At 42.8% G+C, this 25965-nt stretch overlaps 1 protein-coding gene across 16 annotated transcripts in view; it reads left to right on the top strand.

The window, feature by feature from the left end:
* SLC15A2 (solute carrier family 15 member 2) overlaps positions 1–25965 on the top strand; it is a 72874-nt gene that overhangs the window by 27257 nt on the left and 19652 nt on the right. For all 16 annotated transcript variants that reach the window (XR_006018279.1, XR_006018278.1, XR_006018277.1 and 13 more), the window contains 15 exons: positions 351–438; positions 1052–1193; positions 3031–3123; positions 4216–4315; positions 9322–9412; positions 11450–11527; positions 14133–14215; positions 15214–15300; positions 15581–15670; positions 16010–16054; positions 18284–18316; positions 19366–19454; positions 21145–21226; positions 23178–23303; positions 23666–23830. Coding sequence is in view for 10 of the 16 variants with exons in the window: in XM_042041562.1 (XP_041897496.1) it covers positions 351–438; positions 1052–1193; positions 3031–3123; positions 4216–4315; positions 9322–9412; positions 11450–11527; positions 14133–14215; positions 15214–15300; positions 15581–15670; positions 16010–16054; positions 18284–18316; positions 19366–19454; positions 21145–21226; positions 23178–23303; positions 23666–23830 (1392 nt within the window). In the remaining 6 variants the exon portion in view is untranslated. The remainder of the gene's footprint in view (positions 1–350; positions 439–1051; positions 1194–3030; positions 3124–4215; positions 4316–9321; positions 9413–11449; positions 11528–14132; positions 14216–15213; positions 15301–15580; positions 15671–16009; positions 16055–18283; positions 18317–19365; positions 19455–21144; positions 21227–23177; positions 23304–23665; positions 23831–25965) is intronic.

Raw genomic sequence — 25965 nt, 5'->3', positions numbered from 1 at the left:
CCAAAGGTGTTTTTTTGGTCCCAGTGACTTTTCTGCATTGCAGTGAAGAATTGCTGGCACCCTTCCAATGGAGTTCCTGGAACTCCATGTTGGGCTGCTGACAGCCCGTGAATCCCCATGGCAGTCCTTACTGGGCCCATGTCAGCCAGGCTGATTCACTGGGGAGCCTTAATCAGAGCAAGAGTATTGTGAGGTCCACTCTCTCCTTTGCATCCAGCTCACAGGCCGGTCAAGCAGCAGTGGGCACTTGGTTTTTGGACTGGACTCCTCTCCACCACCCAGACACTGTGGGAATATGTTGCTGAGGTGAAGGCTTTGACGGTTGGTATGTTCTTGTTTGTCTCCCACAGAAACTCTGTGGCTCCAACTACCCCCTGAGCATTGCCTTCATTGTGGTGAACGAGTTCTGCGAGCGCTTCTCCTACTATGGCATGCGAGGTATGTGGCCTGTCTGGGGACTGACTTTCCCATCCTGAGGTGTTTATACAAACTGGATTGGTGTTTCTGAGCTGTGCTGTGTGTAGTATCAACTGTCTTTCAAAGTTAATTGGTATTTTGGAATGTGTGTATGAACAGTGTACCCTAACACTGTTGCTATATCTGTGATGAGAAGTTGGGACTAGAAGGCTCCAAATGTACCTTCCAGTCTAAATTATTCTATAATTCTCTATATCAAAGCTGGTTTTCTACTATGTGATGTCTTTCACAGTTGATGTGCAATCAGTGTGTTTGGGAATTGAATCTTACAGGCACCTAATCTGCAAATAGAAAATGTGCGTAAACAGAACTACAGGTTAGGTTAAGATAAGCTAGAAAATACATTTCTCAGCTAAACATAAATGTTTATGAGCAAAGAATGTTGGATACTCATATATCTCATTTTAGCTTCTCCTGTGTCAGAGATTATGAGGAACAGGTCTGGAAGCACAAATCTTTCCACAGCAGTGCTCAGTTGCTAGGCAAATCAGTAGTTTTCTTGCCACCATGATCCTGCTTACCTGCAGAGATACACAGTAATTATCTGATATGATTTTTTTTTGTTTTCTTTTAGCTGTCCTGACACTGTATTTCTTAAGCTTCTTCCACTGGGATGAAAATCTCTCCACTGCTGTGTACCATGCCTTTTCCGCGTTGTGTTATTTCACACCTGTCATCGGAGCCATCATGGCAGACTCATGGCTGGGGAAATATAAGTAAGTGAAGACATCTCTCTAATTCAGTCAACATGCATCAACACCGTGCAGCCGGTGCAAGGGCAGTGCTCTGTGTGCCCCCAGTTTTGAGCTAGCTCAGAGTGCAGCAAAGACACACTTGTGAAGGTCAGCTCCTCTCTGTTAACAGAGCTGATCTGTTTGCTCATGCTGTTCTGTGCTCCTCTAACACCCAAGGGCCAATAGGCAACAAAGTTGGGACAAATTAAATGTCACAAGCACACTTTTCCTCTACTGTCCTTCCCTACCTGTCTTCAGGAAGCTGAAGTGTAGGGCAACTAACCCTCAGTTTGCCAAGGTCTGCTTCTGAGAAGGATTCAGAGATAGTGAGGAAGCAATGTCATCATGTAGATCTCTCAGATTCAGATGAAATGTCACTAACTATAATGTACTTACTTACACTTCTCACAGCATAAGGAATGTATCAGCACACCCACTTTTATGCCCGAGAAACCTAGGTTCTCTCAAATCATCTCCATCAGCACATAACTAGGTAGACTCTTCCTGAGTAAGAGTCCTTAGGCAGTCTTCCCTTCTGATGATAAGTTATGGAGCCAGCATCTGCCCCAGAGTGGTGATGACCAGCTGGATATAGGACTTTCTTTGCTTGGCACTGTTTTTTCATTGTCTGAGGAGTCTTGGCCATCAGGGTGATAAAGTGCAGCTGAACCCTTCTCTCTGGACTAAGCCTATCTGGCAGAAGAGTCTCAACAGGAAATAAACAACTGCCATATGCCTTTCCAGAAGAAAGTTCTTAAGGAGCTCTCAGTGTCCTTTTTTCTCTCTGCTCAGTTTTAGTAATTTTCTTGTCCCTTTGAATGAAAAAAATAACAGTGGGAGTTTATTAACTTCATTATTTAAGGTCGCCTAGCAATGTTCATTAGTATTTGAGGATGTCTATCTTTCAGCATGACGTTGTGAGAAGGTAAATCCTTATACAGACTCTGGTGTGTTAGGCAAGAGACTTGGAGTAATCCCTATAATTTAGTGGGAGGTGGCATTTGATGTAGTAGCTGGGCCTTGACCAATACCAAGGACAGATAACAGATTAGAGGGGCTTTTAGGAATGATCTGATGTGGCTCTAAATTATATGTTGCAACCAGGGTTTGAATGCATCAGGGACCAGTTTCATGCTCAAAGCTCATAGGACTTCTTCTAGTGTCTCTGTCCTTTGATTCCCTCTGTATGTGTCTTCAGCACATGAATACATAGATTTCTCTTAGTCCTGAAGGTGATGAGGGAATAGAATTCACTCAAGTCTGATCATCCTACTCAGATTTCTTCTTCTGCCTCAGCAACACATGGGAGGCAGATAGATGAAGTCAGTCTTTCAGAGGTACTTGGGACCCAAAACAGACTTACAATGAGGAAACCACACTCCTAATTTACATTTGTTGGTTAGGTGGGTTGAATGTGGGCAACAGTCTCTAGAGATCCCTTCCAGTCAAGGGATTCACTTATGCACATCCTACAAAATGCCAGTTATTAATAATCTGGAAACTGAGTTGGACCTGAACAGTGCAGTCTTCCATGCGTGACAAGACTGGAACATTTTTTATTTATTCTGCTCAGTAACATCTACAAATAAAGCAGGGGCTATCCCTCCTTAATCTGAAGCCATTTGCATATCTATTCCTTCTAGTGCACTCAGTGTTGACACAAAGGAATTGTAGCTGCCTGCTCTACCAGTGGTTGAACAAACCAGTTCCTTGTGTGTCTGCCAAGTAGAGCTGCCATATCAGGGAGCATGGGCACACTCTGGTTTTGAATTGTTCATCACCCTGCACCTTCAGTCACTGCTGTTTGCTTTTCTCACAGGACGATCATCTACCTCTCCATTGTGTATGTTGTTGGCCATCTGATAAAATCAGTCGGTGCCATTCCATCCCTGGGCGACCAGGCAGTTCATGTGTAAGTAGCCCTTGAAGCCATAGTGCTGTAACAGGTTGTGATGGTAGTTGGCTTACCCAAGTCTGTAATTTGTTTCACCTCCATCAGGCCAGCATTTTTGGTGCTGTGCATGGATTTCTTTCATCAGGGAAGGGTTAGGAATGTCTGAGTAAGAGCGGAAGGATGGGTCTGGTGTGTGACCATGCCAGATGGAGTTGGAAATCACCACAGGGACTCTAACCCCTTTGACACAGGCACTGGGGATCACCCCTCTCTACTATACCACGCTACTGGTTTGGTCTCCTCCATCCAACTGCCTGTACCAGGCTCCTTCCTCCCTCATTTCATCAGCACAGCTGCCCAGCTCAGCAAGGTTCCCCCATGCGCATGGGAACACAAAACTGAAATACGTTTTCTGATGACAGGGGAAGGGTCTGTCTCTTCCACAGGATACAACCCTCTAGATTCTGAACTGATAGGCTTGTCAGAGTAGTGTCTCTGAAACCGCCAAGCTGGTTTTGTCTGTGTGGTCATGACTCAAAAATATGCACATGCAGGCAGGAGCATATGTTGTTTACAGAACAGTTTTCTTTTGTCCCAGACCTGGCCAATCCTGATACTCTTGTTCCCTAGAGACATAATCTGTCAGGCCAACAATGGTATTTTGAAAACCAATGGGAAGTAGAAAGCACACAAGAATGAGTCTCATTTGAACAGCTTGTCTGCTCTTACCCAGGCTAGAAAGCTGCAAAAAGTACTCCCCTTTTTCTTTTTTTTCTTTTTCTTAATTGATCTCAGAAATCTTTTGTTGTCATATGAATGAAAAATAATTCCACAGCTCTTTGATCTCCTATATGTCTACTGGACCTCAGAACAACAAGAAACTGGCAAAACCAGTTTGGTTAATTGACTGGTATGGAGTGCAGGAATTAGGATAATTAATTTGTTTTTCAAATTATTAGGATATTTAACTTGTTTGTTTAGCTGGCTCACCATCACTACCTGTGTGCAAAAGACAACATTATCAGAGGAATCCTGGTTGGGTGACACTAAAATACTCCCATAAGCACTGGAAAGATTTTGCAATGGTGATGTTTTTGTTCTTGCATGAAGGGTCCTGTCTATGGTTGGTCTGTTTTTGATCGCCCTTGGAACGGGAGGTATCAAGCCCTGTGTCTCTGCATTTGGTGGGGACCAGTTTGAAGAGGAACATGTAAGACTTCTTTTCTTTCCTAAAATATGCAGTGTCTGCTTACTTTGTGGGGATGTTTATGTGATGAAAATCCTGTTGTGCTAGAATAAGGGCCAGCTTGCTGCAAAAGACGTAGTAAGACAGGAGGTAGAATGGTTTGCATAAGACTTGAGAGAATTTTGATGCTTCAGGAAGGCAAAATGACAGCAGAACAGGATTGATACTGGAAAGGATAGGTCATAATTGCATCAAATCATCTAAATGTTAATTGGACATCAGAGTAGTTGAAAAATCCTGTCATGCATATCACAGAACTGTATATATCATGAACCAGCTTAACAGGGGTGATTGTAATGCACTGCAATGGAATACAGCAAATGAAAGAAAAGATTGTATCACCACCCTATGATTCTGTGGGATTTTTGACTCAAATCAGTCATAGTCTGTGTCTCAGATGTTGTTCAGAAAGGACTGTGGGAAATTCTGGTCTTTTGAAGGTAGTGCCAAAATGGAAGGTTCTGAAGAATTAAGAAAATGTTTCTGTTTAGCTCTGTGTTGTGTATCCTGTGAATTGTAGTCCAGGTGCTTTGTGTCCTCATTCTCTGTCATGAGTGCTTAGCCCCTCATCTGCACTAATCTCAAACTCCCATTATTCAGCACAGGGGCTCAAGCAGGGATAAGGTAGTGCTTAAAGAAGCAAAGCAGGTCAGGAAGTGCTAATCCTCAGGCAAAATGCTAAATTTTTAAATTGACTTCAAGTTAAATAGATTTACGTTGACCTAACACACAGATAAAAATTTCCATTTTCTTAATGTCAAGTATTCAAATCAGCAAGTTCTGTGCATGGCATAAGTTGTCAAATATGTAGAAGGTCACTGCTACAAAAAGGAAAATAAGTGTTGGGGTCTGTGATGAGTAAGCTTAAACGGAAGGAGGATTATTTAGGATTGACAGTATGAAAAATTTTTCCAGAAATAGATCTAGAGAAATACTGGAAAATGCTAGGACCTTTGGGAGATGGAAATTCCCATCAATGGAGGCATTAAAGAAGGACATTAGACTAATAGTGTGTCAGGAAAAGCACTGGTAAAGATGGGTAAGAGTTGGCCCCTTGGCCTTGGACAAGGAGCCCGGTAGGGCAGTTTTCTCTTGTCTTTTGCAATGCCCCAGAATGTAGTCACCATGTAATGAAATAATACAGACTAAATTTAAAATTTTGGGAAGAGTTGTGCTTTCCCCACAACTGAGTGATGCTGAAGTGATGAAGCTTATGATTACTAGGAAGTAACAAAATGTGGGATATTCCATGGTCACTTGTCCAAAGCAGATCCTCCTGCAGGCATGTCCACACTGTGCTGTCAGTTGGATCTGGTGCTTTAGGGGATGCTGCAGAAGGGGGGATCAGCAATGCTCTGGTGGTCACCAGCCTCCCCAGTTGGCATAACTCTGACCAAAAGCAGGCTGGCAGCACAGCACACGTGCTCTGGGATAGCTGCATGCGTCCCAGTGCATGGGCATCCTGGCTTGCTGCACCAATAGTTGTCCCAAAAGAATTCTGAGAGGTCCAACAGCAGCATTTACACAAGTGCTACTTCTATGAATATTAATGATTAATAGTGTTTATCCAGCATCTTTCAATTACCACCTAATTACAGTATGATAATATGTAACACTTATCTTCAGAGCGTTTTATAGACTTCAGCTAATGAATCTCAGCACCCTTCTCAGGCACATACATATTATTATCCCAAATTTACAACCACAGCTGAGTTACAGAGAGAAAACCTGAACTGCCTGTGGTTGTGTATGGGCCTGTACCCATTCTCCAGCATTCAGACTACATCTCTCCAACAAATTTATCAAATACAAAGGCTCAAACATTCACCTGTGTGTTACCTTCAAGAAAAACTAATTTAGAGAAAGAAAACTGTAAAAAGCATTCTGATAAGAACAATGTGTTCTGCTCTATTCATTCTTTTCAAAATAGAGAGTTTTCTCTTTTACCATTTTGAAATGACTTGGCCTTTCAGAAGAAACAAATGTTTTATGCCATGTGATAGGAAGTTTAAGTCATCAGAATTGGAATGAGAAGTTTTGATTTTGTAAGGAATGAAAGGTTTGGGGCCAACCAGAATATTTCTTCCCTCTGGAGTGGTGTTTGAGGGGACTTATGTTTTATTTTCTTCCACTCCAGGTAGGATGAAATAAGTTTTGAAAATTCCCTATGAAATGAAGCATTTGATTCCCCCTTAATTTTCAGGACACCAATAAACTTCAGCCGAGCCCTTAAGTACACAGGCTTAGTTGTTTAATCTGAAAACTAGGGCTGAGGTAGCTCTGTGTATAAATAACTAAATTGCCCCTGCTATTCCTAGATACAAGTTTATGTTTTGAGGTAAATGCACAACATCAATCTGATCCTCTTTTAAGTACTTCAGGAGCATAATAGTCTTGGACCTGCCACTTTGAGAACAGTACTACTACAGACTGTGATGGGGACTGATTTGGCAGGAGGTCAGATAGGGAAAATTGATTTATCTGCAGGAGATTTCCAAATGCATTTTTCTATGGGATTAGGAATCCAAGTTAAAAATGCCTGAACAAAATTATATTTACGATATGTCATATGAATGTGAAGCTGCTGCACATATTAATTAGAGACCAAAGCCGCTTTCAAACAGTGCTGGATGGTGTTTAAGGTGCTAAATAGCTTTCTCTTTGTTTCTTTATTTTCTGGTTGCCAAGGCGATCAGGATTATCATGTACAGTACCTTTTCTCAAATTAGCTAATCCAAATCATGTTGTTAAAGTATGTCTGCTCTAAAGATTAGGACAATAGGGAGGAAATTCTTTATTCCAATCAGTATAATTTGCAAGCTGCTGGGTCATTGTTTTTGTAGTTATTTCAGCTTTTCTCTGACCATTTTTCTTTCCATCACTAAAATCTGAAAATGTGGGAAATAAGATGCTCCAAATTCTTTATGCATAACTATCCTCTTCTCTTACCACCCCATTCTTTTTGGTAATTGTTATTCTAGACTTTATCATGTCAAGAGCTGTATGCTTGAGTTTATCACAGCTCTCAGAAATTCTGAGTTGCTCAGCTACGAAGGATTAGAGACATGCCATGAGAATTTGGCTAGAAGAGGGCAGGACTGTGAGGGCTCTACTGCACCACCCTCGACAAGCCATGGGAGGGCCATCTAGGAATGGGGAAGATTGCTGAGGCTGCTCATTTCTCTAGTTTATTTTATGATGACAAGTAACTAGTCACAAAGGTAGAATGAAAAAGAAAATAAAATTTTACTAGTTTAGCAGTGGAAAGTTCTGGGTTATCAAAACCACCAGCAAGGAGTGGAATATAACAGATAGTGAGACCCCACTGCTGTTTTCTATTAACCATGAGAACATGCCATGGAGGTGATTTTTATAAGGCTTTCAAATCCTTTAGTCCAGGATAAATAATTTATGAGGAATGTGTGGGTTAGCCTTGAACACTCTAGGAAATAAAATTCTGGAAAAGCCAAGAACTCAAGTTGATGGGTGTGTGCTGGGTCAAGGCAGAAAGCCCTTAATCCAAGTAAGCAGACCCCCAGACTCCTTGATGGGTGGCAGTGGGAGGTGATGGGTCTCTCACCCTCACCTTCTCACCACCCACTTTGCAAGGGGACATAAAGAGAAGCCCTCCCATGCTCTCCCACCTCCCCCTTTCCCTGCAGTAATGCCCTCTGATAAGAGGCTTCTTGCTATATGAAGTAGCAATATTTCCTGTTGGCTGCACCATCAGTTACAGGAGGTTTTGTTACGTTTTTGGATCTCAGGATTCATTACTTTAAAGCTGTCCTCTTTCAGCTGCCTGCAATTCTTCACGTTGTCTCCAGTTTTCTAGCCTTGTGGATATTGTTGTCTCAGGTAGCAGACAGAAGCAGGACACATTAGAAGGAAAGGAGACAGAACAACAGTCCTTGAGGAGTTTCCTAGCACTCAGCTAAGTTAAAGTTTTGCATTCAAATGATGCTCAGGTCATAGAGATGTGGCTCAAGGTGCCCTAAGAAGCTCTCTGCCAGGCACCATGCCATATCTGAAGCAGTTTTCCCCACTACCTTTATCAACTCAGGTGTCCCAGAGCTGGTGATACATGTGAGCACGGGGTAGGTCAGGTAGCCTGCTTTTGTTTCTCCTCTCTGTTGGCCCACCCAGGCACAGGGAGGAGGTTAACACTGTATGCAGCACACCCGTGACTGTGCATGTATGTCCCTCCCACAAGCAAGGAGAGACTGCATGCACACATTACTCCTGCAAAAAGGACCAAACTCTGCATCACGTTCTTGATTCCTTCCAAATTATGAATTATGCAGGAAGAAAGAAGATCAACAGGCATCCTTTGACTCTATAAACTATAATATGTCACACCTTAAATTCAGAACTCTTTCTCTTAGAGTTCATCCCTCCGTCAGGCTCTTGAATTTGCTCCCCTAGATTTAATTTACCCTATTAGTTTGAGGTCGACTGGCCTCACCTTGGTGGTCTCTTCTTTGATGGATACTTTTCAATTGCTGGCACTCTTTAATCTGTGGTGTGATTACCAGTTCCTTAAAATATACTGGTTTCTTTTTCTATTTCTACACAGGAGAGGAGGGAAAAAAAAAAAAGGGCTCAGACACAGGAAGAAATTATGAGCTTGTCAAAGTGTGCCAAATTGGATTGAATTAGGTGACAAAGGATGTGAATCAAGCTACTTGTTCTGAATAAGTAAATGCTCTCCCCTCCTTCCAGTCTCACAACATTTTCAAAGCAGTGGCTTTTCCTCTGAAATGCCAAAAAGCCCCAAAGCACTTCTCGAGTAACGTGAGATGATTTGTGTGAGCATTTACCATCACCTGAACACAAGCTTGTTTGCTTAACATTTTATGCACTTTGTGTCAATATTTACCCAGCCTGCCTAACAAGAGAATTGATAGTGTTCAATTTGCAAGCCCAATGCTGTGCCTTAGCCATGACATTGATATTGTCTTCTCTTGTTTCAGGCCTCGGAGAGAAGCAAGTTTTTTTCCATCTTCTATTTATCCATTAATGCTGGAAGTTTGATCTCCACGTTTGTAACTCCTGTATTAAGAGGTCAGTGTGGATTTAGAGTAAAACAATAAATTAGCTGCCCTCTAACTACTCTGCTGTGCATAGTTAGACTCTTAGGACAACAGAATGGCAGAAATGATATTATCTGTGGAGTGGTCAGTGTATTGCATTTGCACCTTGTTAATCCTGCTGCAGCGGCATTAACAGATTTATAATATAGGCTGACAAGTCACAGAAATTTATTCCTGGTTGTATTTCAAAGCTAGCCTGAACAGCAGTATTAAAATATGAAAGGTGGAAGGACCTATGGTCATCTAATCTCCATTGCCAGTGAAGGACTTGCCTTCAGGTTAACTATGGATGGGAAGTGATCTCTGCTGTCCTGTGCAGTGTCAGGACTGAAAAACTTACCAGGGCTGGTTTCAAAGTCCTACCTTCTCCCTCCCATGGGGTGCTGCTGACTTTTAGAGGGCTCTGTCCTGGCACTCAGGCTTGTCTGCATGGGTCTGCTTGCAAGATTGCTGCCCTGAGCAACTAGCCTTGAAGACAAAGCACAGGCCTATGCCCCATTTAAGACCTACTTTATATTCTAGCCTACTTGCAAAACCTTTTTTAGTCCCCGAGCCTTGCTGCACTTACTTCATTGTATTGCAGTGCTTGGAAGCCAAAGGGATTGGCACACTCTAAATACAGGCACAGAGGCAGAGCAGCAGGCCATAGGTGACGGGGACATGGACAAAGTAGTCTTCACATTTAGTTGCCATATTTTTCATTCCATTCCATGGCTTCCAGAAAGCTCTGTTTGTTTGGAGCGTCATTTTAACAGGCTCTTGTCTCATGTTTACACCATGCATAGGGATAAAGACAAATGCTATATCTTTTATTCATTCTCTCTCTGGTGTCTCCAGGTCATCATTCAGTTGGGAAGGGCTTTTGCTTAATGGGCAGATGAAAATCAAGTCCCTTCAAACATCAAAACATGCACCAATATAAACTAGTTGCAACATGGAATTGGAGAGGATGGGGAAAGAGTAGCATTTTTGCTAAGTGTCAAGGCTTTTCTTGGAAGAGCATGAAATGCAGTTTGTAGACATTTGGTACGAATATGAAATATATACTTTTAGGTAGAGAAGTCCAATTCATTTAGCATATTAAAAGTTCAGTGTGCCCATAATGTTGCTCTCAGCTTTGTTGGATTTCAGCTAATTCGCTGTAAATAAGTAAATAAATGCTATGCATGCACACAGCTGTGCAGCTGTCTGTGACTGCCCGGCTACAACAAACAGGAGCATCTGAGGGCTTCATGGGTTGGTCTCCTGTTAACTCTGTTGGCTTACTTTAACCATTACTCCATGTGAGAATGCAGTAATATCTACCCACTGCTGGCTTGCTGTTTGCAGCTGGAGCACGGTACAAGAACTGACCTGTTCCAAGAGGCCTAGGGTTTCAGTGAGCCACAGCTCAGATTGATCCAACCCGTCCTGTAACACACCTGGCTTCCTAACGGGTTGCTGCAAGACCTGACATTTGGAGCAGGCTGCCCCTAGTGACATTGGTGTTAGGGAGGAAGGGGACTGGAGTTCTAAGGCTTATCCTGGGCTCCCACTTAACACAGTGCAGGCACTGGATTCCTCTTTGTCCACTGTAGGTCGCTATGAAATCAAATTCCGGTTTTTCACTCAAGACTGATGCAGCTGGCACAAAGAATGTGGAAACACAGTACTGGTTATTTAGATCTAGTCAAATACAGAATGGCTTCAGGTTACTTTAAATGCTGTAGTTTTTTCCCCAATTACAATTCCTAGTACTTCTTTATACCTATTTGTCTGCCCCCTCCCTTCTACCATTTGCATCAATATCCCATTATCAGCTGCTTTTGCTGGCAGACACTAACCCTGCTTCCAAATTGTCTTCATCAAGGGAGGACAACTGTTTCAAGGAGATTCAATTCACAGTGTGAAGCACCAGCAAAGAAGATTTAAAACAGGGGAAGTGACTGATTTAGGGAAGCAAGTCAAAAGCCCCAGTAACGTAAGTCTAGCTGTAATGAGGTGCTTTTATTTCTGACTTCTTTTTCAGGGGATGTGAAATGTTTTGGAGAGGATTGCTATGCCCTGGCTTTTGGTGTCCCAGCAGCACTGATGGTGTTGGCTCTTGGTGAGTGGAAACAGTGATGCTCATAATAGGAGTTACCATTTTTGAGTCCATGGCTAGATGAGAAAATGCACAAATTCACTAATTCTGGATGGATACTGTCATGGCAAATGAAAGGGTTCAAGGTCACCCAACAATTCCCCAGTTCAGAACAGCAATAAATATCAGTAGTTTATTAATGGTGGGCAGACCATGGTTTTACTGCTATCTTTTATTGTGATACTGTTAAGGGTGTGGTCTGATGGATGTTTCACAGTATAATTGCTTTACTCTAATGCAAAGGGAGGCATCAAAATGATTCTCCTGATGGCTTGCAGCTTTGCCTATGAGCAGGCATGGCCTTTGAACTGCGAGCTGAGCAGTCCTCAGAGACCCCCAGCTTATAGAAGAGAAGCTTAACATGCCACTTCTAACCTTTCCACGGGCTTTTGGCAGCTCAGGGCCATCTTTAATGGCTCAGACTTCTGCTGCTGAATCTATGTGCTGCAGAAGGAGCTAAATGAGATGTTACTTTGTTCTGAGCTGTCTCACTTTGCTTGGCTGAAGTAATTCCCACAATTACAGTGACAACTTATTATTATGTTGCAATAAAAAAATCCTTATTATCCAAGTGTCAGGAGACAGCCACAATCCCCTTGCTTCTTAACGCTTGCATCTTAGCCCCATTAATGTACTTGTCAAGATTTCTTCTTCAACCTTTATAAAACATTCAGCAATCTCCCCATTTTTACTGTTACTCCTTGGTAGCCAGTACAGAGGACACATTAGCTTTAGTTTCACAGCTGCAAGCTGCTGAGAAGAGCAGTCCCCTTATTACACTGCATTTGTGAGGTTTTGACACAGCATGGGGTGACTTCTCATTCAGCTTGTTACCTTCGCTGAGAGACCAGGCAGTTGTGTGATTTCACTGCAGCATCTGGGATTTGAAAATCTGTTCCTCAGAGAATGTGAATGTTGCTGTCTCTACTCGAATTTCCATCAGGGAGAAGAATCAGGAAACTGAAGAAATGTCATCAGGCCACAGCTAACGTTGCAGCAATTATTTTCAAAAAAGTGTGTGGTCACGGGTCTGAGAAGGTTCTATTTTCCCTTGTGGCCTGTTCCTATCATTTAAGGGCCACAGAGGCTCGCTCCTCTGTGCACCATGCTGTGATGAATGTTTCTAGCAGAGCAGTAGTTGCCCAGGGGAAAACAAACGTGTAAATATTGCAGTTTCAGTGAGGGCATCGGTGGAAATGTGTTTTTAGCTAGTGTCCTGCTGCCAGATTCCACGTCCTGCCTGGCAAAGCAGCTCTCTGTTCTTTTGTAACATGCTAAAATGCTCTGGGAAGTGATATATTTGACTATGTGAGCAGCATGCAGAATTGGAGAAAATACCCTTTCGGCCCTGACTGGCCCTCTCCCTGAGTTGATGGAAAGCAAGGATGGATTTAGAGGCAGATTTAGCGTGAGATTTTCTGGGCTGCTACAGTTTCTGAAGGATGGGGTAGATTGATACCATTTAATTCCAAGTGCCAAACCTAATGCAGGAACCTCAGCTCTCAAAAGAGTCAATGACATTGCCAGGAGATATTTCAGCAAACCTAATGGATCACCTTTTTAGAGGCACTGACATCTTCACAGGAGATGCTAAAAATTAGGTACCCACTCTGGGTGACTTTGCACAAATGCAAAGTGCAACTCATCTAAACTGACTTCAGAGATCTCTCACAGTTCTGTGAGCCAAACCTGGGTGCTAAAGGTCAGCAAAGAGCAAAGGTGAGCTTCCTGCAGTATCCCAGGCCTCCTGTGTTAGGACAGAGGTCCCTGCTATTCTCCACTGTCTGTGGACTGACCCGGACAATTGGGTTAGTTAAAAAAGTTCAGGTTGGTTTGTTATGTGGATTTCATGCTCAGTTTTAAAGGTGTTTCTCCCTACTAATCTCTTTGGAATTCTGATGTGCTCAAAGGCTCTCACAGAGCAGGATAAATGATACACAATCAGATAACTCCATCTCTGACAGGATTTTGAAGTCTCATTCTGATATTCTTTGTGCTTTGAGGGAGAAAACCAAGATAAAACAGTATCTTAAATTGTATATCCCTTTGTGGAAACCATAAATGAAGGTAATTTAACATCTGTGAGGCAGGGATCTTTGTGGCAGGTTCCATTGAAATGTGTGTGAGATGCAAGCGCACAAAGCCCGTGTTGTATCTGGATTAATCCTCACATGTTTCCAATGGGTGAGGGTTGATTTCCAATGTCAGGTGCAGCAGTTCAATGTCGATTTTATTTTAAGTTTAGTCTACAAAAAGCATAGACAGAATGAATTTTCAAAGTTTTGGTTCCCAGCATGAATCAGATATGGAGGTGCCTGTTATGCCAGAGCAGATAATAAGACAATGGTGACTTTCTAAGGATCACACTGCCTCTTGTAGGCTGTTCCATTTTCTTCCATCTGTAGGCATTAAAGACTCCTGTATATTTATTTAGTTTAAAGTGCAATCCTGTGAGCCCCGAGGACAGAGCATTTCTGTTGAATACAGGGGTGGGGATCCTTCCCAGAAGCCAGTGCAGGATTGAGCTTCAGCCATGTGAATTCCCTTTTGGATTATAATATTTTTTCAGTTGTGTTCATTGCTGGAAGTGGACTGTACAGAAAAACACCACCACAAGGAAACGTCTTGCTGGAAGTGTGCAAATGCATCAGTGTAAGTGTGTGCAATTCTCTTTTTCATGCATGACTCTGAGGTTGCAGGACAAAAAGGTGCAAAGGGAAAGGGGAGGTGACTTTTGGAGTTCTTCTCTATGCTGCTTCTGGATGTCTTGCTGATGAGCTGTAAGGAATGAGAAACACATTTAGGTCCTAGTTTATTCTTTCAGCATTTCAATTGTTTTCCCTTAGCTCCATGAACTGTTCAGTTGATGTCAGTAGAACCACTAGTGGCAGATGCTGGCGAAGACTGAACTGAAAGGAAAATTCAGAAACTCACAGAGTATCAGATATATTACTCCATTTTTTTTCAGTTGAATAATTTTTCTGAACTTTATCAGTTCAGCAGACAGTAATAGCACACATTCATATTATGGACATTCAGCATGTTCATGTAAATGCAAGAGACACTTGCTGAAGTTGCATTAGAGCCTTATAAATTGTTTTTCATGACGTGTGAGCTGAATACAGTATGCGAAAAAATACTCTTTTATTATTAGGTGGATAATGATGTTTCTATTTCAGGAAGCTGTTGCTAACAGCAGATGTTTTCTTTTTATCTAGGTCAATCCTAGTGCCAAATTTACCTTGGGGAAACAGGCGAGATTTTAAAGACAGGATTTCTAAGTGAGGTCTGCCACATTTTTTTGCAAGGGAGGCTCAGTGTGTTCAGTGACTGGAGCACACAGCAGAAACAAGCCAGGAACTGGACTTCAATGACCCTTGTGGGTCCCTTCCAACTCAGGCTATTCTAAGATTCAATGATTCTATGATTTATTCCCACATCATACCTTCAATCAACCAGTACCATAGAAACTTTCCTGCAGACAATTCATCATAAAGCATCCAATCTGAGATTTTAGAGGTATCCAGCAACTCACCCCCTCAATTTTCTGGCACTACTTACATTTGGGGATGGGGAAGGTAGCCTTGAGTTGGGAATGTGACAAGGGCAGGTACAGCATGAGTGAGTTAATCCCCTGTTTTGCTCCCTAGTTTGCTATTAAAAACCGGCTGAAAAACCGCTCCCGTGAGATTCCAAAGAGAGATCACTGGCTGGACTGGGCATCAGAAAAATACTCGGTAAGTGATGTTCTACCTGGTAGATTTGGAGTGGGAAGGGGGAGATGGGCAGATAGACAGGAGAGATGCGTTTTCCTGTCCCTTTCCACATCTGTACTCTTCTGACCCTTAATGGACGGTTTAGGTGCTGCACTGAAATGTAGAAATGCAAACATATCCAATGTCTCAAGTAAATGCAATAAGGAGCTGCCATGCAGAAAGAAATAGGAGTTATGCTTTGTGGCTTGAATCACCTGTTGGCTTTACCCCCTACTTTACCTTTTTGCCTGTTTCCTTTTAGAAACAGCTGATTGGGGAGGTTAAAATGGTGACTCGTGTTCTCTTCCTCTTCATACCGCTGCCAATGTTCTGGGCCCTGTTTGATCAGCAGGTACAGTACAGTGTGTACAGCTCTGCCTGCCAGTTTGCACCTCTGTTTGCACCTCTGTCCTTCTGGGGTAACACCAAAGCATCCTGGGGACACAGTGGGCCACACTCCTACCAAGTGTCCAGGGTCTTCCACCATCACTGCTGGCCAGCCCTTCCCAGTCCTGCCAGGTGTCTGGCACAGCAGAATGAGGGGGGAGAATGCGCCCTGACTACTGACAGGTGTTACAGGGAAGGGAAGGAATAGATGGGAAATAAGACCTCCAGTACTGTCCTCTATCCCCATGCTTTCTAGCCCCATAGAACATCTTGAAGGCTTCACAGATGTCTGTTTCCTCCTTAGGGATCCAGGTGGACTTTGCAAGCCACAAAAATGAATGCTGATTTTGTAAGTACTTAATGTCACCAGGGCTGGTAAGACTAGTAGTAACATCCCTGCTCTTGCTTATTAACCGGAGTCTTGCAGTACTAAGAGCGTCTGCTTGGTGAATCTGGGTGAGTTTCACTTTTGGTGATTAGAAGCCAGAGGCTCTGTTCATGCAGCCATGTTCAGTTCATCACAGCTCATCTCAGCTAGAAGTCAGGGCTGGGGAGCCATCAGCAGCCTGCAAGGTCAGGGGTGCTGACCTACTGGCAACCAGTGGCTCTGTGACCTAGAGGAGGTAGGATTTTCAGCCTGCTGCCCCCACAGAAGGCAGACAAGTCACTCAGCTCTTTTAAGGTGTGACTAGAGCTGTTGTAGTTGTACATTTCTGCACTGGATTACTTGGTGATGCATTCATGAAGCCTCTCAAAACCAGCAGGAATCTTGTGTATAGGGTAAAGATGTGATAAGGATTATTTAGCTAGTTTCCACAGAGTTCTTCAAAGGTGTGAATGGCAAATGGTGCAGGCTGCAGTAGCAGATAAATGTAGATCAGCTATCTGCCCAGAGATGTCTCCACACAGGGCTGGTTTTCAGAGGTATATGTTTTAACAAGCCATCTAGATCTTGCCTGCAGATGCTCACATCAAAATCTAGGATTGTAAATGTCAATTTTCCAGTTTAAAATTGACTTAAAGCCACAAATTTGAGACCTTCTATGTCACTCCTGTTAAAAATTGGGCTTTCAACATGTGATACTCATTAGGCTTAATTAGTTCAAATGAGGCATGAAAAAGACTACACCTTGGGTAATATTTATCCACCTCAGAAAGACAGAACAAAGTCCATGCAGTCTATGTGATGTATGTCTAAAACATTTGTTTTCTGGTGTTTCGCTCACATGCACTTAGTGATCCATTAGCAGGAGAGCTAAGTATCACCCAGTGTCACTACTGGACTCTCCCAGGTGGAGAAAGATTGATTCAGGGCTTTTTTTTTGGTCACACCAACTTGGACAGTTCCTTGGCTTTTGTTTCAGTCTCTTCTGCTCTCCCCTCATGAGCTGTCCCACCTCAAGAAGGTGAGAATTAACTGCAATGTTGGAATGATCCCACCCTTAGGCTTGTTGGAATTCATGTTTGTAATACTCTATGACTTTCTGTTCTGCAGACAAGGGCTCAGCTAGGAAGTCTGGAGTCAAACAGGGAATGATTTAGTGTCAGATGAAATATTTGCAGGCTCATTTCCTAAAGGCACATTTCTATAATGTGCACAAAATAGCAGGAGGGGGTATTTGCCTGGTATTTTTAATTGACCCCTTTGCTGTGACCAGCAGTTTCCTCTCTCCCAGGAGGCAGCTGTGGGCAGAGACAGGCAGCCAGTCTAGACTCAGCTCAGGACAAGTCTGGCAGACAGGAGACAACCCCCCACAGCACTTTCTTGGAAATACATTATTTCCTTCCTAATTTCTTCCCTCCTGCACCCTTGCAGCCCTGCCCTCCCCCCTGGGGGCCGCGCGCGCCCCCCCCCATCTTAATTTCAAATGAAAAGCATTTCATGGAGTTCAGACAAACACCAGTCCCTCCCTGGAGACAGGTCCATGGTTCTTGGAGTCTGGGATCCCTCCATCCATCCATTCCTGTTGACCTTGCCTGTTTGTGGGGGCTGTGCCAAATTGAGGACTCTTGGCTCAAACCAAGAAGTCACAGTTGTCCAAAGCCTGTTAGGTACAGATGGGGGGAGGAGAGAGGTGTTTGTGCAGCCCACTGGCTCCAGGATGGTCTTTTGTTACCCTTTTGGGAACTTGGGAGAAATGCCAACAGAGCTCACAGGGTCCTGAAGCTTGGGAACACTCACTTACAAAATTGGGGCTTTTCACATTATAGAGGCAGGGAGGGAAGAAGCTCTAAGCCCACCTCCCAACTTGCACCCTAACACCCCCATTCTTCTCCACTCATCTAGTTCATGGCTAAGCCAGCCTGAAAGATGGGCCTCAGTACCTGTCATGGGCTGTGTCACAGCTGCCAAATATCAAGGATTCAGTGCAGCTTCCTTCTGCAAAATGATTGTATTAAACACCGTGTCCTTAGACGACAAGTGTCAAGAGCACAGTATCAGCTGCTAAAGCCAACATAAAGCATTTCAGGAAACCATCTTGGCTGCAAAGGCCTCTATGGGACCGATTACTTATTTGCCATATGCACTGATATGTTATAGTGTTTATGAATCACTTGGAATATCTTTTTGTTTCAGGGAATATATGTCCTTCAGCCTGACCAAATGCAGGTAAAAGATATTATAGGGTAGGAAATAACCTTTAGAACTTATTTTCTTTTTTTCCCTAATTTTTATTTTTCTTATGGGACCAGTGGCCAGTTTCTGCTCCTTTTCAAGGTAATAGCAGTGCTCCTGCTGGTTGCTGTGGTGTGGCCTGTGTTTTATTGTTCACTTGCTGTTTTGCGAGCTTGGGGTTCAGAAGACCCTGAGGATGTCCTAATACAAAAGTTGAATCCTGAAGAATAGTGCGGAGGTGTGGGGAAACATACCACCATAACAGTTCTTGAACTAGTGCTGGCGTGTGGAGAAGACAACCTGTTTCTTCTTTTAACAGGCCCCTGTCCTGGGATGAACATTGTTCTTGAAATATGTTTGGTCCCTCCCTTTCTGCAGGGCAGATGATGGTGCTATGCTGTCACAGTTGATTACAATTCTTATGGTGAACAGCTCTGGAGAAATTCAAAGCTGTTCTATTCCCTGAAATCTTCCTTTGGAACTGAAACAACATTTCTCTCTGCTTGTTCTTCATCACTGTCTATTTTCTTGCTCTGCCACTGCTGGCTGGCAGACAAGCTGTGCCCCTTCCAGGAGAAATTTTGTTCCTGGGGGATTACTCAGTTTTGTTGAAGTGCGAGAAATTGCCAGTCTCACAGAATAGTGCCTGTTCCTCTGGGATTTTGCTGGAGTCCCAAGATGTTTCCATTGTTGCTGATTTGTTTTAAGGTCCCACCACAGCACCAAAGGTCACCTGTCTCTATTGTCAGTGGGGTTTGTACTCTTTAAAAACATCATGTTTCAGTTCTCTCTCCAGGGAAACTGGGCCAGTGATGCTTGCTCACCTCTTGGAGGGGAGGATATGAACAAAATGTATTCATGCCTGTGAAAACTAAATAGCAGAAGCTGTTAAGTGCAAATTATGATTATATTTTAAAAGGAGGTTTAAAGTGTTTGTCCATGTCCCTTCTGTAATGGAATTATTTCTGGAGGACAGTGCTTTATGGGTTTAATTACTGAAAGTTGCTTTCTACTCACTGAACTCGCATTCTTTTGTATTGCAGTTCTTAAATCCACTTCTTATTCTTGTCTTCATCCCAATTTTTGACCTTGGGCTCTACCCCCTGATAAACATGTGCAAATTGAATTTCACGTAAGTACTTGGGGACAGTGCAGATGCATCTGTGCTTTTTCTTTTGCAGTAAGTGTGCAGAATAGTTTTTAAGGAAGAGAAACACAAACTTTCATTCACCTTTCCGAATACTTGAGTATACTTCAGTCCCAAGTGGCAGCATCACCCTCTTCCACAGACCATGGAAATTCCAGAGGGTAAAACTCAGTGATGTTGGATTCTGCTCTGTACAGATTTTTCCAAAAGCAGATATGAATAGTCTCACTTTGAATTTGATCAACGTGTTTTCCACCTTGTTTCCCATATCATGCCTAAACGATTGCCTCCCTGAAGAGTTCCTGTGGGACCAAATTCATGGTCCCATGCTGGCTAGGATCTGAACCAGTGAGTGCGTAAGGGGATTTCCATATGAGCCAAGCATTTTATCCTTAGTCTATGTTAGCAAGAAGTGCAGTATAATAGGAGTTAACCTCAGGTTGTTTATGAGACCCACTTTATGAATTTTGTGTGAATTAACTTCAGAGTGTCTGTATTCTGCCTCTGTGGAGTGATGCCCTGCAGCAGTGGCAGTATATTATGTGTGCTCATGAAGTGCCTTTGCCACTGGAGTTTCAACTGAAAGGAGCCAAGTTTCCATGCTCCAGCACCATGTGAACCATAGCATGGGAAAGGGCGATGAGAGGGGAGATTGCCTTAAAAAGCATGTTCCTAATCCAAACTAAAATGCTGGACAGATGAAACCGCATAAAATGGGGGTGGCAGGTGCCTCAGAAGCCTTCCCCTTCACCCTGCTGGTCGTTTCCCACCGTGCTGAATTACTTGCACCTAAAGACGTATCAAAAACATTGTCCAGCCCTGCAATGGTGCCCCTTTTGGAGGCTACACATCAGAGGCTGTGCTTCTGCCTGATACCTCATTGTGAGCCCATGGTCTGGACTGTGCCCGACTTGGCAAAGAACTTCCTGCCTGATGACCAGCTCACAGAGTAGCTCTCCCAGCAGCACAAACTCAAGCACCAACCAGGACTGAATGCCAGGACTAAAGACCATTACAAAGAGTGGAGATCACTGAATCTAGAGCCAGATTTGTTTCAGATCTCAACAAATCGATACTCAGTTTGAACCTGCTGTTCTGGATATGTTTTATTCTGCTTCGTATCAGATTTTCTCACGTAACTCTGGTAAAGTTGCACTAGCTTTGCCTTGAGTTTAGAAGCAAGCTCTTTATTTTCTGGAAATGTAAATGTATTGGCATGAGAAATAACCCAGAATGATGCCCCAGATGGTCAGAAACATTGATGACACAAACTGCACATTTTTCTGTTCCTCATTCCATGTTACTTATCTTCTGCCTTTCCCAAAAGGGACTTGAAGATATATCATTTGTAGTGCTCCTTCCAACATCATGGATTAACATAATGTCATGAGCTATTCCCACTAGAAGAGCTGGGAAAAAGATAATATGAAACTTGCAAGGAAAGAACTTCTTTTCACAGCATATCAGTTTTAATTGGCCTCAGTCCTGGCCTCATACAGAATAATAAAATAGTTTTAAGTTAAAAGATCGGCAATTTAAACAGCCTGTCATCCTGAGTGCCACCTGTTGGACAGTTTATTACATGGTTTTGGCACATCTTTGGCTCTGAGGAATGGTATTCTATAGTTTCATTTACTTTTTTTCCTTAATGGCACCTCTTTCATTTGCTCCATAGACCTATTAGGAAAATGGCAACAGGTATGATCCTTGCAGGGCTGGCGTTTGGACTTGCAGCTGTTATAGAAGTCAAAATAAATGTAAGTAAAGCACAAGGCATTCCTCAGAAGTACTTTCTTTCCATGGGGTGTGTTTATTGATGCCTGGTAGATAATCCTTTAAGCCATTGTGCTCCTTGATCAAAATTTGTTATGTTTTCTTTACAATTGAGCATACTGATCCAGTTGCTAATGATAATTCCTTGTCTACTTTTCCCTCTCTTTGTCTCTATGTCTTTCTTTCTAGTCTTTGCAGTTTTGCTGTGCTGGTCATCTGTATTGGTCTATATTCTAGATTTCCATCGTCAAAGTGCTTGACAGACATCTAGTTAATGCTAGTGATTAATTTCCAAAAGGTAGTCTGTTCTCTCTCCTATTTCTTGCTGTAGCTTGCCTGTACTTTTCTGTTTGGGGTCTTTTGTGTGTGTGTGGTGGTTTTGGTTTTTTTATTTAATTGTTTTAGAATTTCTAAATTTAATTACTTTCCTGCTTTAGGGTGGGGATGGCTTTTTTTTTTTTTTTCTTACAAGCCAGATTGTTTCTCTGGAAAGGCAGGTGAATGCAGTCACAGGCATCAGGGACTGCCAGGCATGCCCAGACAAGATGGCAGAAAATCTCTTATAAATGCCACGTTAGCTCCTGCAGATTTGTACTGTTTGTTTCTGGCTCATGACCAGCATTGTGTAGACTTTGGCTGACCTTTGTCTCACGAAAGTTACTCCAGGATTAATTTTTAAAGCTTCTATGTATACTTAAAATGCTCTGTTAGAGTGGCTGGCTCACAGCCCTGGATTAACATCTGCTGGTTCCTCAGGTGAATCCCCTAATGAGCCTCCCACTGAAATGAGACTTTGTGGGTTCAGGTCTTTTTTCTGATCTCTTTATGTGAGTAAAGAAATGATCTCATTGCCAGCAGCATCTCTGGCCAAGCACCAAAGTTTGCTCTGGCTGTGGGTGGCTCCTCTGGGCAGAAGCAAGGTGAGTGAGAGGTCCCCCCCTGCCTGTGCATGAAAATTTTACCCTAAAGGCCATTTTAAGCTCTAGCAAAGAGGAGGATAAGATGGTCCACCTTCACTTGACTGTGGGTCACAGAAGTGAAATGCTACAGTAATGGAATTTGCTGGATAATATTAGTAGGCCTGTTGGTCCAGAGCAGCATATGGATGCAGGGAAATCAGCTCGCTCTGTCTTCTGTGGCAGTGTGTCTCCCCACCAAGTTAGGTTCAAAATGCCTTGCTTGCAGTACCCAAATTATCAGATAAGATAGAAGAAAAATGAATGGCTCTGCAGTATTGCTGGCAGCTACTTGAAAATAAAATGAGAATAAAAGAAAAGTAAAAAAAAAAAAATTAGCTCTGCAGGTAGTACAAGGCTGACACTGATTGATGTACTCTCTCTAGGAAATGATCCCTGACAGAAAGAGATACCTCAGTGCTGGAGGCATCAGCTTCCCTCTCTCAGAAAACAAGGAATAATATCTATATAGTCAGCTGTATAGATATCAAGGTGTCCAGTAATGCAAAATCACTGATTACAGACATGAAGCTGGACTGGGATTTTCAAAACTACTTAACTTCTGGTCTGATTATTTTTCTGTACTGACTGCAGTGGGAAACAATTATTCTGGTCACTGCTTTTGAAAGCTAAGCACAAATTTTTCCATTTTGATATGGCAGTTGGTTAAATCCAGGCACTAGGGAGCTGTATAATGAAAGCTGTGACATTGTTCTACCTCCTCAATAGGTGTGTAGCCTGTACACTTAGTGGTGTGAAGAGCAATTTTTGGGAGGAATGATGGGTTGGCCACTGAGCTACTATGAGGAAACCTCCCTAAAAAAGATTTATGTTCAGTTTTCTCTGAGTGCAACTTCTGTTGAGGAAAGGATGGAAAAGTGTCGTTACAGAGAGGAAATCTATTATGGCTAAAAATGAAGAGATATTAAAGTGCTAATAAAGCATACACATGGCACTTAAAGCCTTTTACTTTAATTAGGAAACCGATATGCCTCGACTTGTCCCAAAAGAAAGTTTAATTCGGGTCCTGAATTTGGCAGAGAACCCTGTCCAAGTGACAATCCAAGACAAGGACCTATTTCAGCAGCCTGTGGAGTCTTTTCAGGTAAGCATATTTTTGGGACTGAAAGGCCTGACTTGCATGTCATTGAAGAAAGGATGGGCTTTTCCTCAGCATTTTCTAATAAAGCCCACAGATGCAAAAGCTTGTTCTGCTCCATCACCTTAGAAGTGCATGGGAATAGCTTTACAAATGAAGCATAATATCTCTGTTACATGAGACAGAAATTTAATGTTTGGAGACAAATTTCCCCAGTAAAGGATACACCTTACATTCACCTGTAATTAGGAATAAAGGATAACAGGATTACAGGCTCCCTTAAAGAGGGAATAGTGTTGCACTTGGTAGGAAAAGACAGATCCTTTCTTATCTGAAGAAAGTGTAACCAAGTTTATTTTCTTCCACAGAACCCAGCTGAGTACTCAAAATTAATATTGAATGGAGAGCAACAGAGCCTTCACTTCACCCTGCAACATCAAGGATTGACTCTTGCTTTTAACTACACTGTGAAGGAAAAATCAGTATACAGCTTAATTGTTTTTGAGGCAGAAGGAAGCCTATCAAGCCGCTTAGTGAGTGTGGGAGTGAAGTGTAAATACAGTATTAATTCAATGGCTGTGATGCTACAATGGGGTAATAGGCTCATTAATTCATTTGCTCAGTTGCAATGTCTGTCTGATTGCTCTCAGATGCTCTAAACCTGACTTTTTAGCTAGAGGCACTGGATCTGTACACATTTCTGCTGGTTGATTAATAGAGGCGTTGTGGCATCTGAGAGTTTCTGGGCACACTTTAATCCACTGTGTGCTGCAGTGGGAGAGCAGTGTCATGCCTGCTAGGCAGCAGAGCTGGAGAAAGCTGGGGAAACAGAGCCAGAGATTTCCCCCCAAAGATGATTCTATAAAGCAAAGATGTTAAAGAGGCTCTAGGGCTGGCCATGGAGTAAAAGCATCAGAGGAATGATTCTGGGTTTAGTTATTGCAAGGGTTTAGTGAAAAAGCACAGAAGGCCCATTTGTTTTACTGAACAGAATAAATGATTAAGCTCATTTCAGGCTCTGCAGCAGAGCTGGCTGTATTTGGACTTCTGTGTATTTCTGCAACAATCAGAGAGGAGCATATGGGATGTGCAGAGCAAATTCTGGTATCTTTTATGCGTAGCTGTGTCCTAAGAAGCTCTCTTGAAATGAATGGTGTTATTGCACATTGTGGCAGGTGTGTAAATACCATCACAATCTGTCCTCATGCTAAAATACCCATTCTCCTTGTAGTTGCTCAGCCTTCTACCTTGCAGGGTAGCCACACCAAGCATTCAATATTATGTAGTAGAAATCATATAACTGCTTTCCAAAATTAATTTAAAGAATTTATTTTGTCATAACACTAAGGTTCTTTGCTGATGATCAAACTTTACACTTTGGAGTCTGGGGCTCAGTATCACACAAAATTAAGTTTCCCTGTGACCCTGATGGCTGTGTGCTGTTTCCTTAAGAAATGGATACTTGTACAGTGGTTTTCATACAGTCCTTAGGAAGCAAAAGTCTGCAACAGGCTTGGAGCATAGCAATCTCAGAGCTCTAGTACTGTGCTGCCCCAGCTGTCTAGACTGTGCTTAAATTAATGCCCACCCCAGCACAGGCAGGCTCCCATGTGCTGGGAAACAGCTGTGCTCTTGGGTGATGTTATTGACCTGTCATTCACAGCTGTAGATAAGGGAGATGTGGAAGACAGTGTGGTAAATGATACTGTTCCAGCACTGCAACACAAGGAAAGCAATGCCAGCATACTGCTGTGTTGTAGAGCTCACCCCTGAGTAACCTCCTTCACTGCTGGGTTTGGCCCACTCACTCAGGTGGGAGTGCTTTCCTGGAAGGATCCAATCTGAAATTGGTTTCTTCTCCTTTGTGGGCTGTCGAGTAGGCAGGAAATGAATTTGAGAGCTCTGGGGATCATCAGTGAAAACGAGTAATAATTTGGCTGCTCTGTCTGCAATGAACTAGAGTATTCATCCCCGTGTATCTCCCATGGAAAAAAAAAAAGTTGCCATATATTATTTATTGCTCTGACATTTATTATTCACTGTGGCTATTTATTATTTAGGGCATATGTTATTTGTGGGTAGCATATTACTCTGAAGTACAATAGGCATTTTATAGATATACTGAAATTCTGGATCCTTGGTCTCAGAAACTCAGGGTTTTGCATCAGGATAAAAGTGTGGAGAAAGGGCCAGAAAAATTTTAGAGAGCCAGTTTCCAAAAGTCCCTTTTGGCTTACCTGTGTTCCATCTGTGGGCAGTGCAAATTGAAATTGCCCTGCCATCTTCAGTGGACATGGCACCACTCTGGATTTCTACCAGCCAAGAGCTTTGCTTTGTGTTCTTTTTTTGTGCCATACCACCTCCAGGGCAGGTCTGCATCTTAACTGTGTTTTTTCTGCATTGTACACCAAATAGGTTTCTCCAAATGAATGTTGATTAACTATCTAGCTGCTGCTCTAGCTGTGGTCTCCAGGAGAGAGACTCTCACTCCCCAGTGTGCCCACCCAGATTGCCATTTCAGGGGTCTGCCTGCAGAGACCATGAGCAAGACTGTGAGCACAAACAAGCTCAGTGCATCTTGGTTTCTCCTGCTCTCTGCCTGCATATTACAACAGTTGAATCTCTTGAGTATTGAGGATCAGGGAAAGCATGAGTGATGCATGATGAT

The sequence above is a fragment of the Corvus kubaryi genome, unplaced genomic scaffold (assembly GCF_017639235.1).
Source record: "Corvus kubaryi isolate FWS band 111438036 unplaced genomic scaffold, C.kubaryi_AGA036_p1.0 37396, whole genome shotgun sequence".
NCBI classification, from domain to species: Eukaryota; Metazoa; Chordata; class Aves; order Passeriformes; family Corvidae; genus Corvus; species Corvus kubaryi.
The sequence above is the reverse complement of the archived record's forward strand: the minus strand, read 5'-3'. Positions and strand labels throughout refer to the sequence as shown.